The 25,180-nt window shown below is 37.1% G+C and overlaps 2 protein-coding genes across 4 annotated transcripts in view; one reads left to right on the forward strand and one right to left on the reverse strand.

Moving 5' to 3' along the window:
- The window catches only part of CRIPT (CXXC repeat containing interactor of PDZ3 domain), a 136,095-nt gene extending 112,365 nt beyond the window's left edge, over window positions 1–23,730 (reverse strand). The window contains exons 1-5 of one of the 3 annotated variants that reach the window (XR_010835547.1): window positions 23,557–23,670; window positions 21,288–21,353; window positions 20,482–20,536; window positions 16,994–17,097; window positions 16,586–16,674 (exon numbers count right to left, since the gene is read on the reverse strand). Coding sequence is in view for 2 of the 3 variants with exons in the window: in XM_059078348.2 (XP_058934331.1) it covers window positions 16,610–16,674; window positions 16,994–17,097; window positions 20,482–20,536; window positions 21,288–21,353; window positions 23,557–23,572 (306 nt within the window). In the remaining variant the exon portion in view is untranslated. Of the gene's footprint in view, window positions 1–15,768; window positions 16,675–16,993; window positions 17,098–20,481; window positions 20,537–21,287; window positions 21,354–23,556 lie in introns of those variants that run through there. The other 2 variants (XM_059078348.2, XM_067007649.1) reach the window with 2 other exon arrangements.
- Window positions 23,691–25,180, forward strand: part of PIGF (phosphatidylinositol glycan anchor biosynthesis class F) — a 37,820-nt gene continuing 36,330 nt past the window's right edge. The window contains exon 1 of the mRNA XM_059078339.2: window positions 23,691–23,914. The gene's annotated coding sequence lies outside the window, so the exon portion shown is untranslated. The remainder of the gene's footprint in view (window positions 23,915–25,180) is intronic.

Here is a 25,180-nt window from a genome sequence, read left to right on the forward strand (position 1 = left end):
CTTACTGCTCTAAACAGTTAAGAAACCAGACAAAATCTAGAAAACTGTTTTCTGATATTGGACAACAGGACTACCTTTCACACCTAAGTCCTGGATTTGACTTTTGTGTACAGGGATCCAGTCTGAATTACTGAAGAATTTCCCCATTGATTTACAGTGCCACTTGTGTCATATACCACCTTCCCATATATGTATTCATCAACTCCTGGTCTGTTTCTGTCTTGTGCTGGTAGAATAGAGTCCTAATACTTCAGTTTTATGAAAAACTTTGATGCTTGGTACATCAAGACCCTCCAATTTATTATTCTTTAAAAGTGTCTTTTGGCCCTTTGCTCTTCCATATAAATTTTATGATCAGCTTGTTGAGTTCTATCTTGTTCAATAAATTTTATAACTTTCTCCAAAAGCACTTGGACACCTTCTGTTATATTCTTATATTTTGGTTTCTATTATATAGGGTATATTTTTAAATTACATTTTGTTTTTGCTGGTATGCTTAAATGCATTCTACTTTTCTGTACTGATCTCCTTTGTGGTAAATTGGATAAATTGTTTATTCAGCCTAATAATTTGCTGTGGAGTCTTTTGGGATCCACAAAATACTGGAATACTGCAAACAATTAGTTTTGCTTTTTCCTTCTAATCTCGATACCGTTTTTCTTCTTTGTCTTGTTTTACTGCACTTGCTAGAATCTCTAGTACAATGTTGAATAGAAGTGGTAAGAGTAGGCATTGTCTCGTTACTAATTTTAAAGGCAATGCATTTAATACTTGATAGGATATTTGCTGTGGGCTTTTGATGTTACCTTTTACTAGGCTAAGGAATTTCTATTCTAGTTTTCATTGTTTGTTGGATTTTATAAAAAATAATCATATAGTTTTTTGCATTCATTTGTTAATGTGGGTAATGAATTAATAGATTTTAAAAAATGTTGGCCAATCTTGCATTCCTGGGATAAACTCGTATTGGTCACAAAATAATATCAACTGTTATGCGTTGCTGAATTAGTTTTCTAATATTTTCCATCTATGCTCATGACTGATAATGCTCTGTAATTTTCTTTTCTTTACAGTACTTGCCTGATTTGGGTAACAAGGTTATACTAGACTTATAAGTGAGTTGAGGAGTATTCCTACTTTTCCTCTTGTCTGAAAAAGTCTGTGTAAGTTTGGAATCACTTGTTATTTGAATTTTTGTATAATTCACGTGTAAAACCATCTCATTCTAATGTTTGATTCCTGATAAAATTTCTTTAGTGATTATAGGACATTTCAGGTTTTTCAGTTTATTCTTGAGTTAATCATTATTATTTTTATAAGAAAATATCCATTTCATCTAATATTCTTCAACTCATACTGGCATAAAAGCATCCATAATATTCTTAGCTTTGCTTTGCTTTATCTATAATCATGTTCAATTGTTTATTCTTTTTTTTTTTTTTTTTTTTAGGTACGCGGGCCTCTCACTGTTGTGGTCGTGGCCACTCCCGTTGCGGAGCACAGGCTCCGTCCGGATGCGCAGGCTCAGTGGCCATGGCTCACGGGCCTAGCCGCTCCGCAGCATGTGGGGTCTTCCTGGACTGGGGCACAAACCCGTGTCCCCTGCATCAGCAGGCAGACTCTCAACCACCATGCCACCAGGGAAGCCCCACTGTTTATTCTTAAAATTGACTATTCCTAATTTTTTTCTTTATCAGTCTTGCTATAGGTTTTAGAATTTTATTAGTTTTTACAAAGAATGAACTTTTAGCTTTTTGAGCTCCATTTTTTCTACTGTATCTTCATTTTACATGTGATTCATTTATGATCTTATTTTTATTAATTCCTTCTCCCTACATTCTTTGTATTTGTCTTCTAACTTCAGTCTGATTCTTAGCTCATTGTCACTTTCTTTTCCCATATAAGCATTTAAAGCCTTCGAATTCCACTTTAGCTATATCCCACAAATTTTGATAAATTATTTTCATTATTTGATCTTAAGTATATTCTAATTCCACTATGATTTTTCAGACTCATTAGTTATCCAGAAGTATGTCTTACATTTCTGAATACAGTTGTCCTTTGATATCTGCAGGGAACTGTTTCCAGGATACCCCCCCCACACACACACAGACCACAATTCACAGATGTTCAAATCCGTTATATAAAATGGTGTAGTATTTCCATATAACTTATGTACATCTTCTCTCCTGTAAACTTTAAATGATCTCTAGATTATTTATAATGCCTATAATGTAATGCTATGTAAATAGTTGTAAAATACAATGTAGATGAAATCTAAATAGTTGCCAGCACATGGCAAATGCAAGTTTTGCTTTTTAGACATTACTGGAAAATTTTGGGGGGAATATTTTCAACCTGTGGTTGGTTGAATTTGTGGATGTAGCACCCAAGGATACAGAGGGACACTGTATAGTTTTTAAAAATTGTTTCTGCTGTTGATTTCTAACCTAACTGTGTTGTAATTAAAGGTTGGTTTTTCTGATATCAAATTTCTGAAAATTGTTGAGACCTGTCTTATGGCTTAGTACATGATTTTTTTTTTTTTTGTAAGTGTTCCTGGCATGCTTATGAATGCAAATTATTCAGTTACTGGTATGATATTTTATGTGTCCATTAGGTCAAGTTCGTTAATTGTACTGTTCAAATCTTATTGAAGTTTTATATTTACGCTGCTTGTTTTTTAAATTTTTTTTATTAAAAAGTTTTTTTTTAATTTTAATTTTTTAAAATACAGCAGGTTCATATTAGTCATCAATTTTATATACATCAATGTATGCATGTCAATCCCAATCACCCAATTCATCACACCACCACCCCCATAACCCCACGGCATTCCCCCTTGGTGTCCATATGTTTGTTCTCTACATTCGTGTCTCAATTTCTGCCCTGCAAACCAGTTCATCTGTACCATTTTTCTAGGTTCCACATATATGCGTTCATATACGATATTTGTTTTTCTCTTTCTGACTTACCTCACTCTGTATGACAGTCTCTAGATCCATTCATGTCTCAACAAATGACACAATTTCGTTCCTTTTTATGGCTGAGTAATATTCCATTGTATATATGTACCACATCTTCTTCATCCATTTGTCTGTCGATGGGCATTTAGGTTGCTTCCGTGACCTGGCTATTGTAAATAGTGCTGCAATGAACATTGGGGTGTATGTGTCTTTTTGAATTATGGTTTTCTCTGGGTATATACCCAGTAGTGGGATTGCTGGATCATATGGTAATTCTATTTGTAGTTTTTTAAGGAACCTCCATACTGTTCTCCATAGTGGCTGTTATCAATTTACATTCCCACCAACAGGGCAAGAGGGTTCCCTTTTCTCCATACCCTCTCTAGCATTTGTTGTTTGTAGATATTCTGATGATGCCCATTCTAACTGGTGTGAGGTGATACCTCATTGTAGTTTTGATTTGCATTTCTCTAATAATTAGTGATTTTGAGCAGTTTTTCATGTGCTTCTTGGACATCTGTATGTCTTCTTTGGAGAAATGTCTATTTAGGTATTCTGCCCATTTTTGGATTGGGTTGTTTGTTTTTTTAACATTGAGCTGCATGAGCTGTTTATATATTTTGCAGATTAATGCTTTGTCCGTTGATTCATTTGCAAATATTTTCTCCCATTCTGAGGGTGGTCTTTTCGTCTTGATTGTGGTTTCCTTTGCTGTGCAAAAGCTTTTAAGTTTCATTAGGTCCCATTTGTCTATTTTTGTTTTTATTTCCATTACTCTAGGAGGTGGATAAAAAAAGATCTTGCTGTGATTTATGTCAGAGTGTTCTTCCTACGTTTTCTTCTAAGAGTTTTACAGTGTCCAGTCTTAGATTTAGGTCTCTAATCCATTTTGAGTTTACTTTTGTGTATGGTGTTAGGGAGTGTTCTAATTTCATTCTTTTACATGTAGCTGTCCAGTTTTCCCAGCACCACTTACTGAAGAGGCTGTCTTTTCTCCATTGTATATCCTTGCCTCCTTTGTCATAGATTAGTTGACCATAGGTGCATGGGTTTATCTCTGGGCTTTCTATCTTGTTCCACTGATCTATGTTTCCGTTTTTATGCCAGTACCATATTGTCTTGATTACTGTAGCTTTGTAGTATAGTCTGAAGTCAGTGAGTCTGATTCCTCCAGCTCCGTTTTTTCCCCTCAAGACTGCTTTGGCTATTTGGGGTCTTTTGTTTCTCCATAAAAATTTTAAGATTTTTTGTCTAATTTTGTAAAAAATGCCATTGGTAATTTGATAGGGATTGCATTGAATCTGTAGATTGCTTTGGGTAGTATAGTCATTTTCACAATAGTGATTCTTCCAATCCAAGAACATGGTATATCTCTCCATCTGTTGGTATCATCTTTAATTTCTTTCATCAGTGTCTTATAGTTTTCTGCATACAGGTCTTTTGAATCCCTAGGTGGGTTTATTCCTAGGTATTTTATTCTTTTTGTTGCAATGGTAAATGGGAGTGTTTCCTTAGTTTCTCTTTCAGATTTTTCATCAGTAGCATATAGGAATGCAAGAGATTTCTGTGCATTAATTTTGTATCCTGCAACTTTACCAAATTCATTGATTACCTCTAGTAGTTTTCTGGTGGCATCTTTAGGATTCTCTATGTATAGTATCATATCATCTCCAAACAGTGACAGTTTTACTTCTTTTCCAATTTGTATTCCTTTTATTTCTTTTTCTTCACTGATTGCCATGGCTAGGACTTCCAAAACTATGTTGAATAGTAGTGGTGAGAGTGGACATCCTTGTCTTCTTCCTGATCTTAGAGGAAATGCTTGCAGTTTTTCACCACTGAGAATGATGTTTGCTGTGGGTTTGTCATATATGGCCTTTATTATGTTGAGGTAGGCTCCCTCTATGCCCACTTTCTGGAGAGCTTTTATCATAAATGGATGCTGAATTTTGTCAAAAGCTTTTTCTGCATCTATTGAGATGGTCATATGGTTTTTCTACTTCAATTTGTTAATATGGTGTATCATATTGATTGATTTGTGTATACTGAAGAATTCTTGCATCCCTGGGATAAATCCCACTTGATCATGGCGTGTAATCCTTTTAATGTGTTGTTGGATTCTGTTTGCTAGTATTTTGTTGAGGATTTTTGCATCTATATACATCAGTGATATTGGGCTATCATTTTCTTCTTTTGTAGTATCTTTGTCTGATTTTGGTATCAGGGTGATGGTGGCCTCACAGAATGAGTTTGGAAGTGTTCATTCCTCCACAATCTTTTGGAAGAGTTTGAGAAGGATGGGTGTTGGCTCTTCTCTAAATGTTTGACAGAATTCACCTGTGAAGCCAGCTGGTCCTGGACTTTTGTTTGTTGGAAGATTTTAAATCACAGTTTCAATTTCATGATTTGTGATTGGTCTGTTCATATTTTCTATTTCTTCCTGGTTCAGTCATGGATGGTTATACCTTTGTAAGAATTTGTCCATTTCTTCTAGGTTGTCCATTTTATTGGCATAGAGTTGCTTGTAGTAGTCTCTTAGGATGCTTTGTATTTCTGCAGTGTCTGTTGTAACTTCTCCTTTTTCATTTCTAATTTTATTGATTTGAGTCCTCTCCCTCTTTTTCTTGATGAGTCTAGCTAATGGTTTATCAATTTGATCTTCTCAAAGAACAGCTTTTAGTTTTATTGATCTTTGTTATTGTTTTCTTTGTTTCTATTTCATTTATTTCTGCTCTGATCTTTATGATTTCTTTCCTTCTGCTCATTTTGGTTTTTGTTTGCTCTTTTTTCTCTAGTTCCTTTAGATTATTTGAGATTTTTTCTTGTTCCTTGAGGTAGGCTTGTATAGCTATAAACTTCCCTCTTAGAACTGCTTTTGCTGCATCCCATGTTTTGGCTTGTCGTGTTTTCATTTTCATTTGTCTCCAGGTATTTTTTGATTTCCTTTTTGATTTCTTCAGTGATCTCTTGGTTATTTAGTAACGTAGTGTTTAGCCTCCATGTGTTTGTGTTTTTTACGATTTTCCCCCTGTAATTAATTTCTTTTCTTTTCTTTTTTTTTTTTTTTTTTTACGGTACACGGGCCTCTCACTGTTGTGGCCTCTCCCGTTGCGGAGCACAGGCTCCAGACACGCAGGCTCAGCGGCCATGGCTCACGGGCCTAGCCATGGATGTGGGATCCTCCCGGACCAGGGCTCGAACCCGTGTCCCCTGCATTGGCAGGCGGATTCTCAACCACTGCGCCACCAGGGAAGCCCTTGTAATTCATTTCTAATCTCACAGCGTTGTGGTCAGAAAAGATGCTTGATATGATTTCAATTTTCTTAAATTTACTGAGGCTTGATTTGTGACCCAAGATGTGATCTATCCTGGAGAATGTTTTGTGCGCACTTGAGAAGAAAGTGTAATCTGCTGTTTTTGAATGGAATGTCCTATAAATATCAATCAAATCTATCTGGTCTATTGTGTCATTTAAAGCTTCTGTTTTCTTAATAACTTTCTGTTTGGATGATCTGTCCATTGGTGTAAGTGAGGTGTTAAAGTCCCCCACTATTATTGTGTTACTGTCGATTTCCTCTTTTACAGATGTTAGCAGTTGCCTTATGTATTGAGGTGCTCCTATGTTGGGTGCATATATATTTATAATTGTTATACCTTCTTCTTGGATTGATCCCTTGATCATTATGTAGTGTCCGTCCTTGTCTCTTGTAACATTCTTTATTTTAAAGTCTAGTTTATCTGATATGAGTATTGCTACTCCAGCTTTCTTTTGATTTCCATTTGCATGGAATATCTTTTTTCATTCCCTCACTTTCAGTCTGTATGTGTCTCTAGGTCTGAAATGCGTCTCTTGTAGACAGCATATATATGGGTCTTGTTTTTGTATCCATTCAGCAAGCCTGTGTCTTTTGGTTGGAGCATTTAATCCATTCAGGTTTAAGGTAATTATCGATATGTATGTTCCTATGACCATTTTCTTAATTGTTTTGGGTTTGTTTTTGTAGGTCCTTTTCTTCTCTTGTGTTTCCCACTTAGAGAAGTTCCTTCAGCATTTGTTGTAGAGCTGGTTTGGTGGTGATGAATTCTTTTAGCTTTTCGTTGTCTGTAAAGCTTTTGATTTCTCCATCGAATCTGAATGAGATCCTTGCCGGATAGAGTAATCTTGGTTGTAGGTTCTTCCCTTTCATCACTTTAAGTATATCATGCCAATCCCTTCTGGCTTGTAGAGTTTCTGCTGAGAAATCAGCTGTTAACATTACGGGAGTTCCCTTGTATGTTACTTGTCATTTTTCCCTTGCTGCTTCCAATAATTTTTCTTTGTCTTTAATTTTTGCCAATTTGATTATTACGTGTCTCAGCGTATTTCTCCTTTGGTTTATCCTGTATGGGACTCTGCGCTTCCTGGACTTGGGTGGCTATTTCTTTTCCCATGTTAGGGAAGTTTTTGACTATAATCTCTTCAAAAATTTTCTCGGGTCCTTTCGCTCTCTCTTCTTCTTCTGGGACCCCTCTAATGCGAACGTTGTTGCATTTAATGTTGTCCCTGAAGTCTCTTAGGCTGTCTTCATTTCTTTTCATTTTTTTTTTCTTTATTCTGTTCTGCAGCAGTGAATTCCACCATTCTGTCTTCCAGGTCCCTTATCCGTTCTTCTGCCTCAGTTATTCTGCTATTGATTCCTTCTAGTGTAGATTTCATTTGTTATTGTATTGTTCATCTGTTTGTTCTTTACTTCTAGGTTTTGTTAAACATTTCTTGCATCTTCTCGATCTTTGCCTCCATTCTTTTTCCGAGGTCCTGGATCATGTTCACCATCATTCTGAATTCTTTTCCTGGAAGGTTTCCTATCTCCACTTCATTTAGTTGTTTTTCTGGGCTTTTATCTTGTTCCTTCATCTGGTACATAGCCCTCTGCCTTTTCATCCTGTCTATGAATGTGGTTTTTGTTCCACAGGCTGCAGGATTGTAGTTCTTCTTGTTTCTGCTGTCTGCCCTCTGGTGGATGAGGCTATCTAAGAGGCTTGTCTGCTTGTTTCATCAATTAGTGCAAAAAGTACGTAAAATCTTTCACTAGAACACTTTTGTCAATTTTTGCTTTATATATTTTGAAGCTATATCATTAGCAGTATATAACTTAGAATTGTTTTTATCTTCTTGGAAACTTGAACCTTTTATAAGTATGTAATGATCTTTTTTCCCTCTAGTAATGCTTTTTGCCTTAAGACTTACCTTTTCTACACTAATATAGCCACACCAGTTTTATTTTAGTTAGTGTCTGCCTGATATACTTTCCCATCCTTTTACTATAAACACACTTTAGCATTTGGCTGGAACTTTAAAAAAAAAAGTGAAAATATTTAACTGGAAAATTTAGTATATTCACATCAGTTGTGGTTAGAGATACATTTGAATTTATTGCCTTCATCTTACTTCATCCCTTCTATTCTCTAAATGCCTTCCCCCCAGAGCCACTCTTTTTACTTCTTTTGCATTAATATATTTTCCCTCATTCCATATAATACCTCCGGCTTGGAAAATATGCTGTTTATTTTATTCTTTGTTATTTAAGAAATTTTAACATGTATTTTTTAACTTGACCAAGTTGAAAGTTTGTCAATATCTTTTTCTTCTTGAGTACTTAACCTGATCAACTATATTTTAATATTTCCTAGTATTTGTTCTTATTAACTCCACAAATTAGATATTATCATGTTATATAATCAATGTTTGCCTACAGTTACCTGCATATTTACCATTTTCTGGGACTGATCATTCTTTCTTACATTTCATCAATTTTTGAGCTCATTTTCTTCTTCCTGAAGTATGCCTTTTGGAATGTCCTCTACTGAGGATCTGCTGGTTTAAATTCCCTTGCCTAAAAATGTCTTTTTCGTTCCTGTTCTTAATAAAACTATTTATTATGAAAAAAATTTAAACATGTCTGTTTTGGATGTAGGTCAGACCTTTTGCCTCTACCTTTCATGTCTCAATTTCTACTTCATATTTTCTATCTCTGGATCTTTGTGCTAAAGTCTCTGGAGAGATTTTAATTTTCTTCCCCTGGTTTTCCCAGGGCTAAGGCCATAAGAATGTATTCCCACTACCTTTTTGTGTATAAGTGGGGTTTTAAAGTAAATCCACTGAAATTGTTGCCTTGTAGGGCTCCATGCTTAACGCACATGTCTCTTATCTAACCTTCCCACCTTGCTCAAGTCCAGGGCTTTGTCTTCCATGCACGTGATGCTTTGAGATGTAGGCTTTAGGCATTGCGAAATTGGAAGATATTCTTTAAGGCAAGTACTGGCTTTGGTGCTATTTTACACTTTGGACTTGCACTTTCCCTTTGTTTCTGGCCTCTGAGGATCATCATCACTTTCTTGCCAGTTTAATCAACTCTATATTTTAAAATCATACACAGGTACAAGTTTTATATACTTATATGCATATGTATGTATGTAAATATTTTCCAGGATTTTTATTGTATAGTTAAGTTTCTCTGGATATCTTGTTCACAATGTTGTTGGAGATTTACGTCCATCTATTTGATCTTTAAGTTGCTAAAACTGCAAATCTTTCAGCATGATGGAAAATTAAAAACCAAGAAAAAACACCATTGCCCTCTGGTGGAGAATCAATACTATTACAACATCTAAATGAGACCCACTATGACTCAACTTCTGATTTCCTCATTTAGTCAACAAGGCTGTCGAAGCTTTTATCAGGTCTTTCAAATCTGTCCCTTCACTTCGATTCTCCTAGTATCACCTTAGTCTAGTTCCTATTCTTTTTTTATTGCTAGAATTGTTGTTTTTGAACCAGTCTCTCTCTTTATATTCTTTCAATATATTTTCTTTGTGCCTATCATCACCCCTTAATTTTACAATTTTACATTAATTTGATGGGTTGTTTATCAAGTTCTTGCTTATGAGCAAAACACTTGGGACCAATAACAGTAGTCTGATTAGGGATGTGAATGTAGTATTATAGATCCAATAAATGTTAGCTGATTCAAAACAAGTATTTACTACCATTTATTCACTTACCAAATTTATCTGGGAGGCAGCACATGCACAAAAGTTCCAAAACTTTTCTTCTGTAGTAACAGACTAATGAACGACATTCACATGTATAATTCTCCTGCTTGCTTACTTAGATTTTTTAAAAACTTAAAACTATTTTTAATTATAAAACACATGACCAGGGCTTCCCTGGTGGCACAGTGGTTGGGAGTCCGCCTGCCAATGCAGTGGGCGCGGGTTCGTGCCCCGGTCTGGGAAGATCCCACATGCCGAGTGGCTGGGCCCGTGAGCCATGGCCGCTGGGCCTGTGCGTCCGGAGCCTGTGCTCCGCGATGGGAGGGGCCGCGACAGTGAGAGGCCCGCGTACCACAAACAAACAAACAAACAAAAAAAAACCAAAAAAACCACACATGACCAGTATTAAAAAATTCAGAGTTCTGGGGACCTCCTTGGCAGTCCAGTGATTAAAGACTCCACGCTTCCACTGCAGGGGGCTCGGTTTTGATCCCTGGTCCAGGAACTAAAAGCCTGCATGACACGTGGTGCAACCAAAAGTTAAAAAAAACAGAACAAAACAAAACAAAAAAACAGAGTTCTGCAAATAATAATGCTGGAGTCCTGGGTTCTCACTGTGGAAGAAGGTACAAATATGGAATGGGTAAAGACAAGGAAGAACCCTGTGGGGTTGGATTGGAAATGGAGATATCAGAAAAACTGGTGATTTTTAATGTTTCCTAGTTCTTTCTGTTGAAGGGGCCTAGAAACAATGACACTCAGCAGGCCCAGATCTTAGTTTCTAAACACCATTCTCCACTAAAAGAAACTAAGGATCTTTGAAGAAATGGCTGATTCCAGGGATAGGGTGGAGGGAAAAAAACAAGATAAACTTGGAACATTTTGTGCTGAAAAGTAAGAAATTTCTCAAAGAATGATAAAAACATGTCAAAAAGACCCAGAAGCCAGCCTAAAAGGTCTCCCAGTGGCCAAATATGGGGCAATGTGACATTAAAACAAATGAGAGTAACAGACAGAATAAGATAGGAATTTATGAGTTCATACTAATATAAGTGAGAAGAGAAGTCTTTTCCTTACAGTAGAATGCCAACTAGTAAATGTAGAAGGAGTGACAGAATTGGAAAACCACAATTTGGCAGCCAGCAGAGTAGCAATTAATTCAGCCAAGAAACATCACTGGATGCTAAACTTAGTGTATGAAAATTTGCTGAGAAACAGAATATTTACAGTCTCTAAGTATCTCCCCACAAAATGCTTGTTAATTTAAAAGAAAAAATTAAGAATCTTTACAGTTGAAAAATCTAGCAGATACCACCTAAAACAAGTGATCAAAATTAACAGCTTGTGATGGGACAACTGATATCAGAATATGATGCACTGAAAAGGACACAGCATCACTTCTATGATATTCCTGCCAAAAATGCATAAGCTCAATCTAATCATAAACAAACATCAGAAAATGTCAAATTAAGGGACACTACAAAATAAGTGGTATATGTTTTTCATGACCTTGACATTTTTGAAAGACAGGTTGAAGAACTGTTCCAGACTGAAGGAGACTAGAGACTTGACAACTAAATGTAATGTGTTATCCTGGACTATTTTTTCCCCCAAACAAAGGCCATTACTGGAACAACTAGTGAAATATGGAAAATATTAGATAATGTATTATATTAATGCTAATTTTCTGATTTTGATAATTGTGCTGTGGTTATGGAAGAAAATATCCCTGTTCTTAGAAAATACACACTTAAATATTTGGGGTAAAGAGGAATTATCTGTAACTAACACTCAAATGGTCAGAAAAAAGCATTTATTCTATACTCATGATAAATAGATAGATAAAGGGAAACCTTTTCCTTAGAGTAGAATGACAATTAATTAATACAGAAAGAATAATGTGTTAGAAAAATCACAATTTTGTAAACAGCACAGTAAAAATTTATTCAGACAAGAATTATCAAAAGATGCTAAATCTAGGAGGGGAAAGTTTGATGAGGAACAGAATATCAATCAACCTGGTCTCAAACTTTCTCCTCACAAATTATCTAATCACAAAAGAAAAAAATGGGAACTATACAGTGGAGAAACTGGACAACATCTTATCCAAGTGATCAAATTAACTTCACCAATAATAGGCAATGGGACATTCTGGAAGTCTGGATGTGACCCTGGGAGGACATATCACTCACAGCATTTCAGCCCATATTGCATAACCCGAATCTAACCACAAGGAAGAATCAGAAAAACCCCAAAAGAAGGATAATCTATACTTTAACTGTCCTGTATTCTTCAAATAAATCAATACTACAAAAGACAAAAAACGGCTGAAGAACTGGTCCAGATTAGAGTCATGATAATCTAGCATATGATCCTGGACTACATCCTATAGCTGAAAACAAAATTTACCAATGGAACAGCAAATGAAATTGGAATAGGGACTATAGATTAGATGAAAGTATTATATCAATGTTAAATTCCTGAATTTGATAACCAAATTTAGTATGTTTGTTCTTATGAAGTATATATGTAGTATTAAAGGGTATGATGTCTGCAGTGTATTCATCATGTGATCAAGAAAAAAAACATGTAACAAGAGATAGAGAGAAAATGGTAAAGTAAATAGAAACATTAAGAAGTTGAAATGCAGAACAATGTATATATTTCTTTTGCCTGAAATTCTCAAAAAATATATACACATATCTATGCATGTAAATATATATTTCTAAGATATGAATATTATTAGTACTCTCCTGCTTCCCCAGGTAAGGGAACTAGAAGCTAAAAAGTATTAGGTAGTTGGCATGAGGCTGTAAAGGGTTGTCTTTCTTTTCTCAACCTTTAGTTCCACCCCAAAGAGAAAAACAGTACTAGTAGCTTTCAGATGTCTTCTATCTGTATACATAAACTTCTGCACATATATGTAATTCCTGTACCATTTTGATGGCTGCATATTTTAATGAATGAATGAACTTAAGAAGTGTTCTTGTTGGAATTTGTTTCTGACATATATACGTATTAAATACAATCTGAGATTTTTAAAAAAACATGTTATTTACTCTAATATAAGCTATGTTTGATCTTAATCCTGTCATTTTAATGTTATCGTTTCTGTTTTTAGTCCTTTTTATTTTATTTTATTTTTTTTTTGCGGTATGCGGGCCTCTCACTGTTGTGGCCTCTCCCATTGCGGAGCACAGGCTCCGGACGCGCAGGCCTAGCGGCCATGGCTCACGGGCTTAGTTGCTCCGCGGCATGTGGGATCTTCCCGGACCAGGGCACGAACCCGTGTCTCCTGCATCGGCAGGCGGATTCTCAACCACTGCGCCACCAGGGAAGCCCTGTTTTTAGTCCTTTTTAAAAACTACTTTACGTTCATGTTTTATTTTGCGAATTTCTTCCTCATTTAATAACTTCTTTTATTCAATTTATGGGAGTCATATTGTTATTTCAACAATATGAAGGTTTATAATACTTAAACTATTCTGAGGTATAATACTGACAAATATCTTCATAGGAGAACCTCAGTCTGGCTGTTGGATCATTTACAGAAGAAGGCTAGTCAAGGCAGCATGAGTATGAAATATGAGTTGGGGAAGTCCAGATCCCAGTTGATACATGAGAAATGTAGTTTCCCAAAGTTGACCAACCCAGCTGTTGATGGATCTGGGTCACTCTCTTAACCAGGTCCTATTATGGGTCCCTTGTACTGATTTTAGTTTAAAATCCCCAATTAAAGCACGAGAAGATACTTCTTGCCCTCAGAGCTGTTGTTATTTATTATATTTTTCATTACCCTTATTATTTTTCTGGGTAAGAATAAGAATGTATCCTAGGGAAAAAAACCTTATAGATAAATTAAACAATTAAAACTTTAAATACTTTCCATAGTATTTTAAAACAAATAAAAATGTGATATCTATACCATATATATCATCATGTTATCTATTCTTCCATTTTATACTGTTATGCATTTATACTGCACTTGGTAATGAGGAATACTTTTTTGGCATTCCACAGTAAGCTGCAGGTTTCAAAAGCAGAAGTCCTGTACATCTGAAGGCAGCGTAAGAAAAATCTTTGTCTGAAACCTCAAAGTGAATAGAGAGCCCAGAAATAAACCCACACACCTACGGTCAATTAATCTTCAACAACGGAGGCAAGAATATACAATGGAAAAAAGACGGTCTCTTCAGCAAGTGGTGTTGGGAAAGTTGGACAGCCACATGTAAATAAATGAAGTTAGAACACACCCTCTCATCATATATAAAAATAAACTTAAAATGGCTTAAACACTTTAATATAAAACATGATACTATAAAACTCCTAGAAGACAACATAGGCAAAACATTCTCTGACATAAATCGTACCAATTTTTTTTAGGTCAGTCTCCCAAAACAATAGAAATAAAAGCAAAAATAAACAAATGGTACCTAATCAAACTTACAAGCTTTGGTACAACAAAGGAAACCATAAACAAAATTAAAAGGACAACCTACAGACTGGGAGAGAATACTTACAAATGACGTGACCAACAAGGGCTTAATTTCCAAAACATACAAACAGCTTATATAACTCAATAACAGAAAAACAACCCAATCAAAAAATGGGCAGAAACCCTAAAAAGACATTTCTCCAAAGAAGACATACAGATGGCCAACAGTCACAAGAAAAGGTGCTCAACATTACTAGTTATTAGAGAAATGCAAATCAAAACTATGATGAAGTACCACCTCACATTGGTCAGAATGGCCATCATTAAAATGTCTACAAATAACAAATGCTGGAGAGAATGTGGAGAAAAGGGAACCCTCCTACACTGTTGGTGGGAATGTAAGTTGGTACAGCCACTATGGAAAACAATATAAAGGTTCCTCAAAAAACTAAAAATTGAACTACTATATGATCTAGCAATTCCACTCCTGGGCATATACCCAGACAAAACTACAATTCAAAAAGATACATGCACCCCTATGTTCATAGAAGCACTATTCACAATAGCCAAGACATGGAAACAACTTAAATGTCCATTGACAGATGAATGGATAAAAAAGATGTGGTTGGGCTTCCCTCGTGGCGCAGTGGTTGAGGGTCTGCCTGCCGATGCAGGGGACACGGGTTCATGCCCCGGTCTGGGAAGATCCCACATGCTGTGGAGCGGCTCAGCCTGTGTGCCATGGCTGCTGAGCCTGTGTGTCCGGAGCCTGTGCTCCGCAATGGGAGAGGCCACAACAGTGAGAGGCCCGCGTACCACCAAAAAAAAAAAAGTGGTACATGTATACAATGGAATATTACTCAGCCATTAAAAAGAAATAATGCCATTTGCAGCAACATGGATGGACTCAGAGATTATCATACTAAGAGAAATAAATCAGAAAGAGAAAGACAAATACCATATATCACTTATATGTAGAGTCTAAAATATGACACAAATGAGCCTATCTAAGAAACAAACAATGCGGGTGGGGTGGGGAGGGAGATGGATTGGGATTTTGGGGTTAGCAGATGCAAACCATTATATATAGAATGGATAAACAACAAGGTCCTACTGCATAGCACAGGGAACTTCATTCAATATCTTATGATAAACCATAAAGGAAAAGAATTTTAAAAAGAAGGTATATATATGTATAACTGAATCACTTTGTTGTACAGCGGAAATTAACACAACATTGTAAATCAACTTCACTTCAATTAAAAAGAAAAAGAAACCTCAAAGTAGTCTTTCAGCAATCTATGTATATATATATTTAAAAAAAGAGTCATAATGTTTGCTTAGTCTATTTATTTTTGGTGGGGAAGGAGAAGAGGAAGAGGTTAAAAAGAAGTTTGGTTTCTGTTTCAAAGCGCTTTCCCAAGGAATGGTGATTCATTCGTTACACATCATCATGGATGCACACTGTTCTCCTGGCTTTCATGATGGTCTGAATTCAAGGTAATATGTGTAATATGTTTTTCTAAAATCCAGTGTATTCATTTGGATTTATGTGGGGTGTTCCTTGCGTTCCCATTCTCATATGAAGGGTATTGGCACTTTGTTCAAGAACAAATAAAAAATAACATAAATACAACTTTTGTTTGATTTGGGCCTGGGCTAATTACTTAAGGAACTAGTTAGAAATAATGATCTCAGATCTTAAAATGCCTTATGAGGCTGCAATTAATTAAGGGACTGCTGATCCTAAGAACTATGCAACCAAAAGGGAATGAGGGAAAAATTCCAAATCTGGATGCCAAGTTCAAAGCCAAATATCAATAACCTCCTTCTCATACTTTTGCAATATCTATAAAGTAGAGGGAAAGGATAATAAAAATTACATGAGTAATGATAAATAAAAAGTGCATACAGAACAAGGAAAATATTTTTCATTAAATTTGTCACTTATTCCAGTTCAATACGATGTTTGTAAGGAAAATAAAAACTTAAGGCAAAAACTAGTTACACTGCTGCTGTTCAGAACTTCTTGAGAGCAAAAAAATGAATACCAATCTACTTCCCTGGTTTAAACTTGTCTTAAGACATGTTATTTTGTAACTTGAACATCTATATTATGCGTTGAAAATTCAAGCAAAGAGTAAAATCATACGGAAAGCCAGAAACTTCAATACATCTAGACAGACGTTTGCTTGTAGTTTTTGGTATCCAAAACCTTTTTTCCACACATAGCGCAGATACCTAAAACAAACAAACAAACAACTCATGTAAGTAATCAAATCTTAATAACAACTAATAATACTAATCAAATAGCTAACCAATACAAATGATTTGGTTTATTTAAGTCACTCCTGAAGCTTAAAACATAATTTAACAGCATCAGAAAAGAAAAAAAGAAAATATATACTTTTAACTATGACAAGTTCTAAGTTTATTTTGCCTTAGAAAAAAGAACATATGACTAATTTATGAAGGGCTACTCCTTTACTGTGTTATCCAAATCAGTATCAAAAGAAGTAGGTTTGATATGAATTCAAAAATGGTAGTAAAGGAAACTTACCCTTTTTGTAGGCACAGCCCTGGCAGTAATGAGAACCTGGCTGGTGCACAGAACTTTTACAAATTCTGCAAGTGGAGAACTTATTCTTTCCATATGGATCAAATCTAGAGATTTTTTTTTTAAAGAAAGAAAAATGTACAATACAATAGAAATACTCTTAAATAACCTCGCTTAAGTAACAAATGTGATTAATTCATGCTCTCTGTTCCCTCTATCAAGCTCTACAATTGATAGGCATAGCACTCTTCTAAATGGCTACTCTTTTAATATGTCTCCACACTTCTGCCCCTTCCATGTAAGCTCTATGCTTATAAAGAGTCAGCTGTACTTAATCCCAAACCTGTTTATAAGTTGTATTTGTCAATCTATTCATGTGATATAATTAAATATTATGGAAACTCATGTAATGAGAGTACAAAAAGAGTGACTGATTCTATTAAAAACTAAATGAATACTTTAGGATGACCAGGTAAGTATGAATCATTAAAACTGCTATGGAATTAGGCATGGGTAAGAAAACTTAATAATTGAGGAAAAATCCTAAGTGGAAGGACTTGGTACTTTACAAGTGTCAGTTCTTGCTCTACCTTAAAGATACTGGAAATATATATTCTGGTTATGATTTATGTAAGGAAAATTATAAAGTAGACTCATATTCAAAAAGCCTTGTCTCAATGCCAAATGACTGATGAATGCATGTACAGTTATGTGCTTTGACTTAAAATAAGGTATGTGTATCTTTTAATGATTGCCCACTTCAACTGACATTTTCAATTAACTTATGCAATCCCTTTGGATAAAAAAGTTTCTACTAAAAAAAATGTGACCTTACAGTGACTGAAGGGCAAAATAACTTTAGAGGAAATACTTCCCATTAAAGTGGTAATAACTTTTTGTAACCGTACTCATATACTGAATACCAACAGTGTCCTAGACCTGGTTTCTTCTCTTGGGTATGATACAACAGCTCTTTTTTTTTTTTTTTTGCGGTACGCGGGCCTCTCACTGTTGTGGCCTCTCCCGTTGTGGAGCACAGGCTCCCGACGTGCAGGCTTAGCGGCCATGGTTCACGGGCCCAGCCGCTCCACGGCATGTGGGATCCTCCTGGACCGGGGCACGAACCCGTGTTCCCTGCATCGGCAGGCGGACACTCAACCACTGCGCCACCAGGGAAGCCCCCAACAGCTCATTTTTAAAGGTTAATTTTTCCAAATCCAAAAGAATGTCACTTTACTTCCCACAAGAGAAGTTAAGAGTGGACACTATTCTTCCTTTTAATAATACGCTCAATTTGTTTGGACCTACATGTCTAGAGATTACTTTTTCTTAAAACCATACTTTATTCTAAAATGTAGATTTCAATGTCTCAGAAATCTTACGTACACTTTCCAATGTGAGATGTTTAAAATACCCGAAAGTAACAGCTACTTATTAATGACACAGAAGTAAGTTTGGGAGCATAAAGGAACTGGAAGTACCTAAAACTATACACTCTGTAAAACATAACAACTTGGTCAATAATAACTGCGTGGTCTTAGAAGACATCAATAAGTCAGTCAACAATACATAATGTGACAATGCACTGAAGTTTAAGTCTATCATGCTATTTTATACCCATTATTTAATAAGCACCTTTATGTGTTGGGCACTTTATGTATTAAAAGCTTTATTATTATTATTAAATACCAAAGATGAACTTGACAGACAAAGCCTCTGCCCTCATCAAGCTGACATTCTAGTGAGAGGAGACAGATAATAAATAAGAAAACAACCACACTTTTAAGATAGTAATACCTGTTGTAGAGAAAATTCAGAGAGGATACTGCGGTGGACATGAGGGGAAGGAAGGAAGACATTAGTTTAGATGCTGGTTAAGGACCCTCTCTGAGGAGGTGACATTTCAGCTGAGACCCAAGTAACAAGAAAGAGCCAGCTCTTAGCAATGCATTCTCGGAAGAGGGAGTAGTAAGCACAAACCTATTCCAATGGGAGTGGGCTTGGCATATCTGATGCAGGAGTTGGCACAATAGGAAGTCAGAGAGGCATGAAGGGCCAAATCACAGAGGACCCTGTAAGAACATGGTATGGGACCTAGCTTTTATTTTATTCAATGTAAAAAGAAAACCAATGCAAGGTTTTGAGCAAAGGAGTTACATGCCCTTTTAAAGGACCACCCTGGTTATTATGAGAATGAACTATAGGGAACCAGAGAGGAAGCAGGGAGACAGAAAGTTATTACAATACCCAGGTAAGAAACAATGATGGTTTAGAAGAGGGTAATAGCAGTGAGATGAACAGAAACAGGTGTATTCAGGCTATATTTTGGTAGTAGAGCCAAAGAACTCGCTGGTGGATATGGGAAGTGAGGGAATTTAAGAAATCAGTGAGGGATTCCAGTTTTGCACAGCTAGATTGGACCACAGAGCAATGATGAGAAGACTATGATTAGACTGAAGGAAAAAGAGGTTGCCTGTCAGACATGGAATTGGAAAAGTCAAGGAGGCAACTGGATATATGTTTGGAGCTCAGAAAAGTCAGGACTGAGATATACATGTGGAATTCATTAACATACAGTTTGAATTTAAAGCCACTGGACTAAAGTCACTTGAGGAGAGATCATAAATTTATAAACAGAAAAAAAAAAAAAGTCTAGGATTGAGACCAGAAGCACTCAATTGAGAAGGAACAGTTAGTGAGTTAAGAGGAAAGGAGACTGTGGTATCTCAAAGCCAAGAGAATAAAGGGTTGCAAAAAACAGAGTTTTCTAAAGGTTACATAAGGTAAGAACAGAGAAGTAGCCATCAGTTTTAAAGGTCACGTGTGATCTTGACAAGAGTAGGTTTAGGAGTGTGGTGGAGATGGAGGCCTGACTAGAGTGGCTGAAGGGGTAAATAGAACTTAAGGACACTGAGAGTGTACTATCTAGATATGGCTTTTGAAAACTTTTTCTGTAAAAGGAAGCAAGGAAATGGGATGGCAGCTGGAAGGATTCATGGAAGTTTTAAGACTGGATATAATACAGCATGGTGTCAAAAATTGTTTTTATGGTGGGAGACATTTTTATACTTATTCCTAGGTAAAAAAGTAATGTTCAGAAAAGTTTAGAACTGGTTTAACTTGCTTAAGGTTATACAGCTAGACAGTAACAAAATCTAGATTCAAATTTAGGTCTGACTCCAGAGCTCATGACCTGTCCACATTGTTCTGCAGCCTCTGATTTGCAGGAAAATTAAGAACTAGAAAAAATAAGTCATGCTTTCTGGTGAAATTATAAAAATTATATATAATATCTTTATATATTGATACAGTGAAAACGAACAGGGTGAAATCAGCAGGTTGTAACAGACAGCTTGGTTATGCATGCTTGGAACTATCTAACTCTATGTTTTATCACAACAGAATGAGGCAAAACAAATTCTTTCCAATACACTTAATATTAAAAAGAGTGGAAATTTATATGACTGCTTTATAGATGCTCTTATACCTACCTTGCTTTTTTTGAGGTCAAAGCTTTATTTTCATTCAGCTTTCTTCCACCACTTTCTGCATTGAAATATACATGTATTTTAGTGTGTTACGTCTACACATTTCACACATAACACATACATGAAACATTTAACAATTAGTTAGAAAGTTCATTTTTTGACCTCCTACCAATAGACTAGCCTATATATCAAAATTTTAAAAAATTTCATTTAGTAGCCAGGTTTCAAAGACACTACTTAAAAAAAAAACCACACAATTATTTACTAGGAAAATAAAAATTTGGATAAAAGGCAATCATTTTATTTCTCAGACTCAAAGTAGGACTTTAGGAATGGGTCTATATTTACTCTATCTAATGTAAAATCTAGATCCTGCTACTTTGGTGCCATTGATCTTGAATACAGTAAAAATATTTTCCTTCCCTTTGAAAACATCTTCACTGTATTTAATGATTATGAAAGTGAAAACATTTAAATAATTTGTTCAAGAATATAAAAATCAGTTGAGGAGAGGGGGCTTTCAATACTAACCCTAATTAAGCTGAATCAAATTAATTACTGTGATATACTCATTGCTTAAAAATCATCTAATTATTTTGCTATCTCCTGCCTATCAAATTAGAAACCCTGACATGTCACTGAGAGAACTAAATAGAAAAGATATTAAATTGTTGGGGTATCTAGTATTCCTTAACAGATAAAATACATTGTACACTTAACAACATATCATTTTACAAATAATGTAAAAGTGAAAACATTATTCACAGGAAGTATCTGATTCAGTTTCCACGTTCTAAAAGGAAAAATACCTGTGGTATTCCTTGCACCATCTTTCCATGTATCTGGAGTGATAACAGTACCAAGTTTCTTTTCACCTGTTATAACAAGACAGTAAAAGTAAGAGGGATTAGTGTTTACTATTTAATAAATACATTTCACTGTGCCTAAAGTTTGCAGTGGCATCACCAGTCATATTACGTACAAGCCTGTTAATGCTGGGGTCGGGGCCAGTGAACTGAGACTTAAGATATTAACTGTGGGCAATGGATAACTGACTCTTCAGTAAAATTTGTAGATAATAGTATGGCTTATAATAGGCTTCCTCTGTACATGTATCTATCTTTTAAACAAATCTGATAAATCTATTCATTCCATAAATATTTACTAAGCATCTCTGAGGTATAAGCCATTGTACAAAGCACAGATAAAAATAAAACGAATTAGGGCTTCCCTGGTGGCGCAGTGGTTGAGAGTTTGACTGCCGAGGCAGGGGACATGGGTTTGTGCCCCGGTCTGGGAGGATCCCACATGCCACGGAGTGGCTGTGAGCCATGGCCGCTGAGCCTGCGCGTCAGGAGCCTGTGCTCCGCAACGCCACACAGTGAAAGGCCCGCGTACCACAAAAAAAAAAAAAACCAAAAAACCAAAAAAACAAAACAAAAAAAAACCGAATTAGATAAAGCTCTAGATTTCAAGGAATTTAGTAGTCCTTAACCTGAGTTTCACAGGTAGACCTGGAGATATATAAACAAGATTAAATTGTACACAAACCTTTTGTATATCCATTTTTTAATAGACTATGTTAAGTCTACAGCTTTCATCACATTCTCAAAGGGCTCAGAGAACCAAAAAAAAAAAAGTTAAGAATTATTCAACTAAAATATAAGCTGGAAAGTAAATAGTATGACAATTGAGAGCTCAAGTAACTAGGAGAAATTCCATGGAGGAAGAAATAACCTTGGCCAGGGAAATCCAGTGAAGCTTTGTGGGGAAGGCAATAGAGAGGGTTAGTGGCAATGAGACTGTGAAGAAAGAGGAGAAAAGAGGATGAAGGTAAACTGGATAAGAGACACATCCTGGGGAAAGGCATTGAAAACTCAGGGTACATATGGGCAAAATATTGTTTGGTTTGGCTGAAGTGAAAAGGGTAAGGGTTAGTGAAAATGCAGTTAAAAAGGTAAGCTGAGGCCTCATTGAGGAGGGTCCTCCTGAATGCCAGGCTCCAAATATAGAAATCCCAAATTACACTCTGCACCCTAAGAATTTATTAAAGTAACCATCCATGGTCATTAATATAAAAACTGTGATTCAAACTAAAGGGTATCTGTGTTCAAAGTTTTACATACTATAGGGATATAAACAAAGTGGATCACGTTAATTAGACAATTATCAGGATAAGAGGACTTGAAATTGTCACAGAAGAGTCAGACATATTTAGGTGTAGGAAAAAGGGATTTGGGGATATGACAGCTCTTTTTAAACACATAACCAGTTAGTGAGGTCAAAAAATCATAAGATATTTTCTAGAAATCTCAAGGGTTGGCATTAGAATCACTGGATGGCAACTATAGGGAGGAAAGACTTTTCTAAAAGCCAGTGAAATCTGCACAGACTGCTTTGAAGGTGGTGAGATTCTCCTACCCCTGTGCCTCAATCCTCTATGCATTCATGCAGAGCATTTAAGCCATTGGATGGGATACTGACTTAGGTTTGTTAGATAAAATACAGGACACCCAGTTAGATTTAAATTTCATATAAACAATGAATACTTTTTTTTTTTTTTTTAGTAAAGAATGTCCTAAAAGTGCGTGCTTCGGGACAAAGCACTTACTGTAGTGAGGAGCAGCAAACAGAGCCAAGTCTCAAATATTACATAGGACATACTTACACTATAAATTATTTGTTTTCCTTAAATTCAAATTTAACTGGGCGTCCGGTACTTTTATTTGCTAAATCCATCAACTCCAGATGCTGTGGAAGTGACTTTTACGATCCATTCCAACCCGGCGGGTCTGTGAAGGGAGAAAGCCCGTCAAGAAGCAGTACAGGATGATACCCGGGGTTGACGGGAAGCAACGGAAATAGACAAAGAGGTACAAAACTGAGACCACTCTGAATGCAAACACAGGACGATACGGTCGTTGTGGAGGGCAGGAATGGTCAAAGGGCAGGATAGGAGGGCAGAGGCTAGAATCAAGGACCTGTGGCCGAAGGAAAAACAAAGAAAGAGCAAAGTTCCCGGGGAACTCGTTAGGTTCTCCCAGCCTCCTTCTCCCGCAAAGAGTCTCCTTAACTCACATTTTTCGCACACCATCCTTCCGCGACGATTCCCTCAGCCTCAGGACGAGCGGCAGCTGGAAGACGTTAACAATACAGCCAGGGAAGAGCTCCCCTTCCGGGTTACGAAAATCCACTTCCGGCCTTTCCGCCCTCCGCCCCGCCTATCCAACACCTGGAAAGCCGCAGGAGGAAAAAATGCGAGTGGGGAGGCGGGGCTGCCTTCTTGGCCCGCCTCCCCACTTCTGCGATTGGCTGTGAGGCCTTGGGTTTTCCCCCCACAGGCCTGCGCCTGCGCGAGGCACAGGACTTCGTTCGAGTCACGCCTGATGGTGGGAGGTGGTAACCCTGCGTTCTCTTCCGCGGGCGGGAGAGTTAGGTAAGCTCAGCCGGAGGCTCGACGTGCGCGAGCGTCCCGGCGCTGCAAGCCACTTCCGCCAGCTGCCCAACTGGCCGGGAATCTCTGCCCCCGGCCGGTCCGCGCCTGCAGGCCCCCCAGCGCCGCCCTTCCTGCGTGACCCAGGGGCTGCCCTGATGGACTGGCCTCTTTCGGATCCGACTTTCCGTGTCTGTCCCTTCTTTCCTCTCGGTCTACACGCTTGTGCTCTTTGATTATGCTTCTCAATTCGTTCCTCGTTGCCCACACTCCCGTCGGCTGAGGCTTGGGCAGAGTTCGGAGCGACCCAGTTTGGGATGGAGCTGTAGGTTAAGGTCCCCCGATTCCCGCGAAGGCTCCTCTAGGAGCCGCTCAGAAGAGCCTTCTCTCCCGCTGCAAGGCTTGAGGACTCGGGCCAGGTCAGACCTTGGAGGCCGGGGCCCTGGCCACCCAAGGAGGCACCTGACGAGAGTCCTCCTGGGCTCGCCAGGGCCTAACACAGAGCTGGTTTCTCAGGAGGGGCAACACTGGACCAACTCTTCGTTAGTTCATTCATTCATTCAGTCATTCAGCAAGCGTCCGACTTTGGGTACCACTCACTGTCTTAGCTCCAGATCTGCTTCTGTCAGTTGCGATTCTGAGGGTGGCCCAGAAAAATATCTGAAGGTGTGTCTGTTGAGAGAATATATTCTGGATTCCCCTTCCCAGCCCCCCAACTGAGGCTAGGACCTGTAAGAAACATTTCCTTTTTCCTTTCTTTCCACACATTCTTTTCTCGACCCCCTAGTGCGTATCTTTGTATCAAAGAGGCTAGGTTTTGAAATGGCTTTAGCACTTGGCAGCTTGGGACCTTGGAGTGTTTCCTAATTTGTCTTAGCCTGTTTCCTTATCAGTAAAGTGTTTGCCTTGTAAAAGTACAGTGTGAATTAAACGAGAATGTTAGTATAAGGCGTGGATTCTCCCCTTTGCCCCAGTGGGAGCCCTGTGTGTGTCTAAAATATACACACATATATATATTTTTCTGGAATATTAACCACAGTGTAACATGTGGACTACTACTTTAATAAAGTCCTTACTTAACATTAGTCAATACTATGTATAAGCTATCTTTTAGGTAATTTGTAAATACATGCATATATAAAATAACGTGTTTATATATATATTTATATATATATATAAATATATATATACACATAGAGAGTGAGAGAGAACGTAAATATTTTTCCACCTTCCATTCATGCTCTGCTTTTGGTTGTAATCTGGCATCTG

Source organism: Kogia breviceps, chromosome 11 (assembly GCF_026419965.1).
Source record: "Kogia breviceps isolate mKogBre1 chromosome 11, mKogBre1 haplotype 1, whole genome shotgun sequence".
Taxonomy (NCBI): Eukaryota; Metazoa; Chordata; class Mammalia; order Artiodactyla; family Physeteridae; genus Kogia; species Kogia breviceps.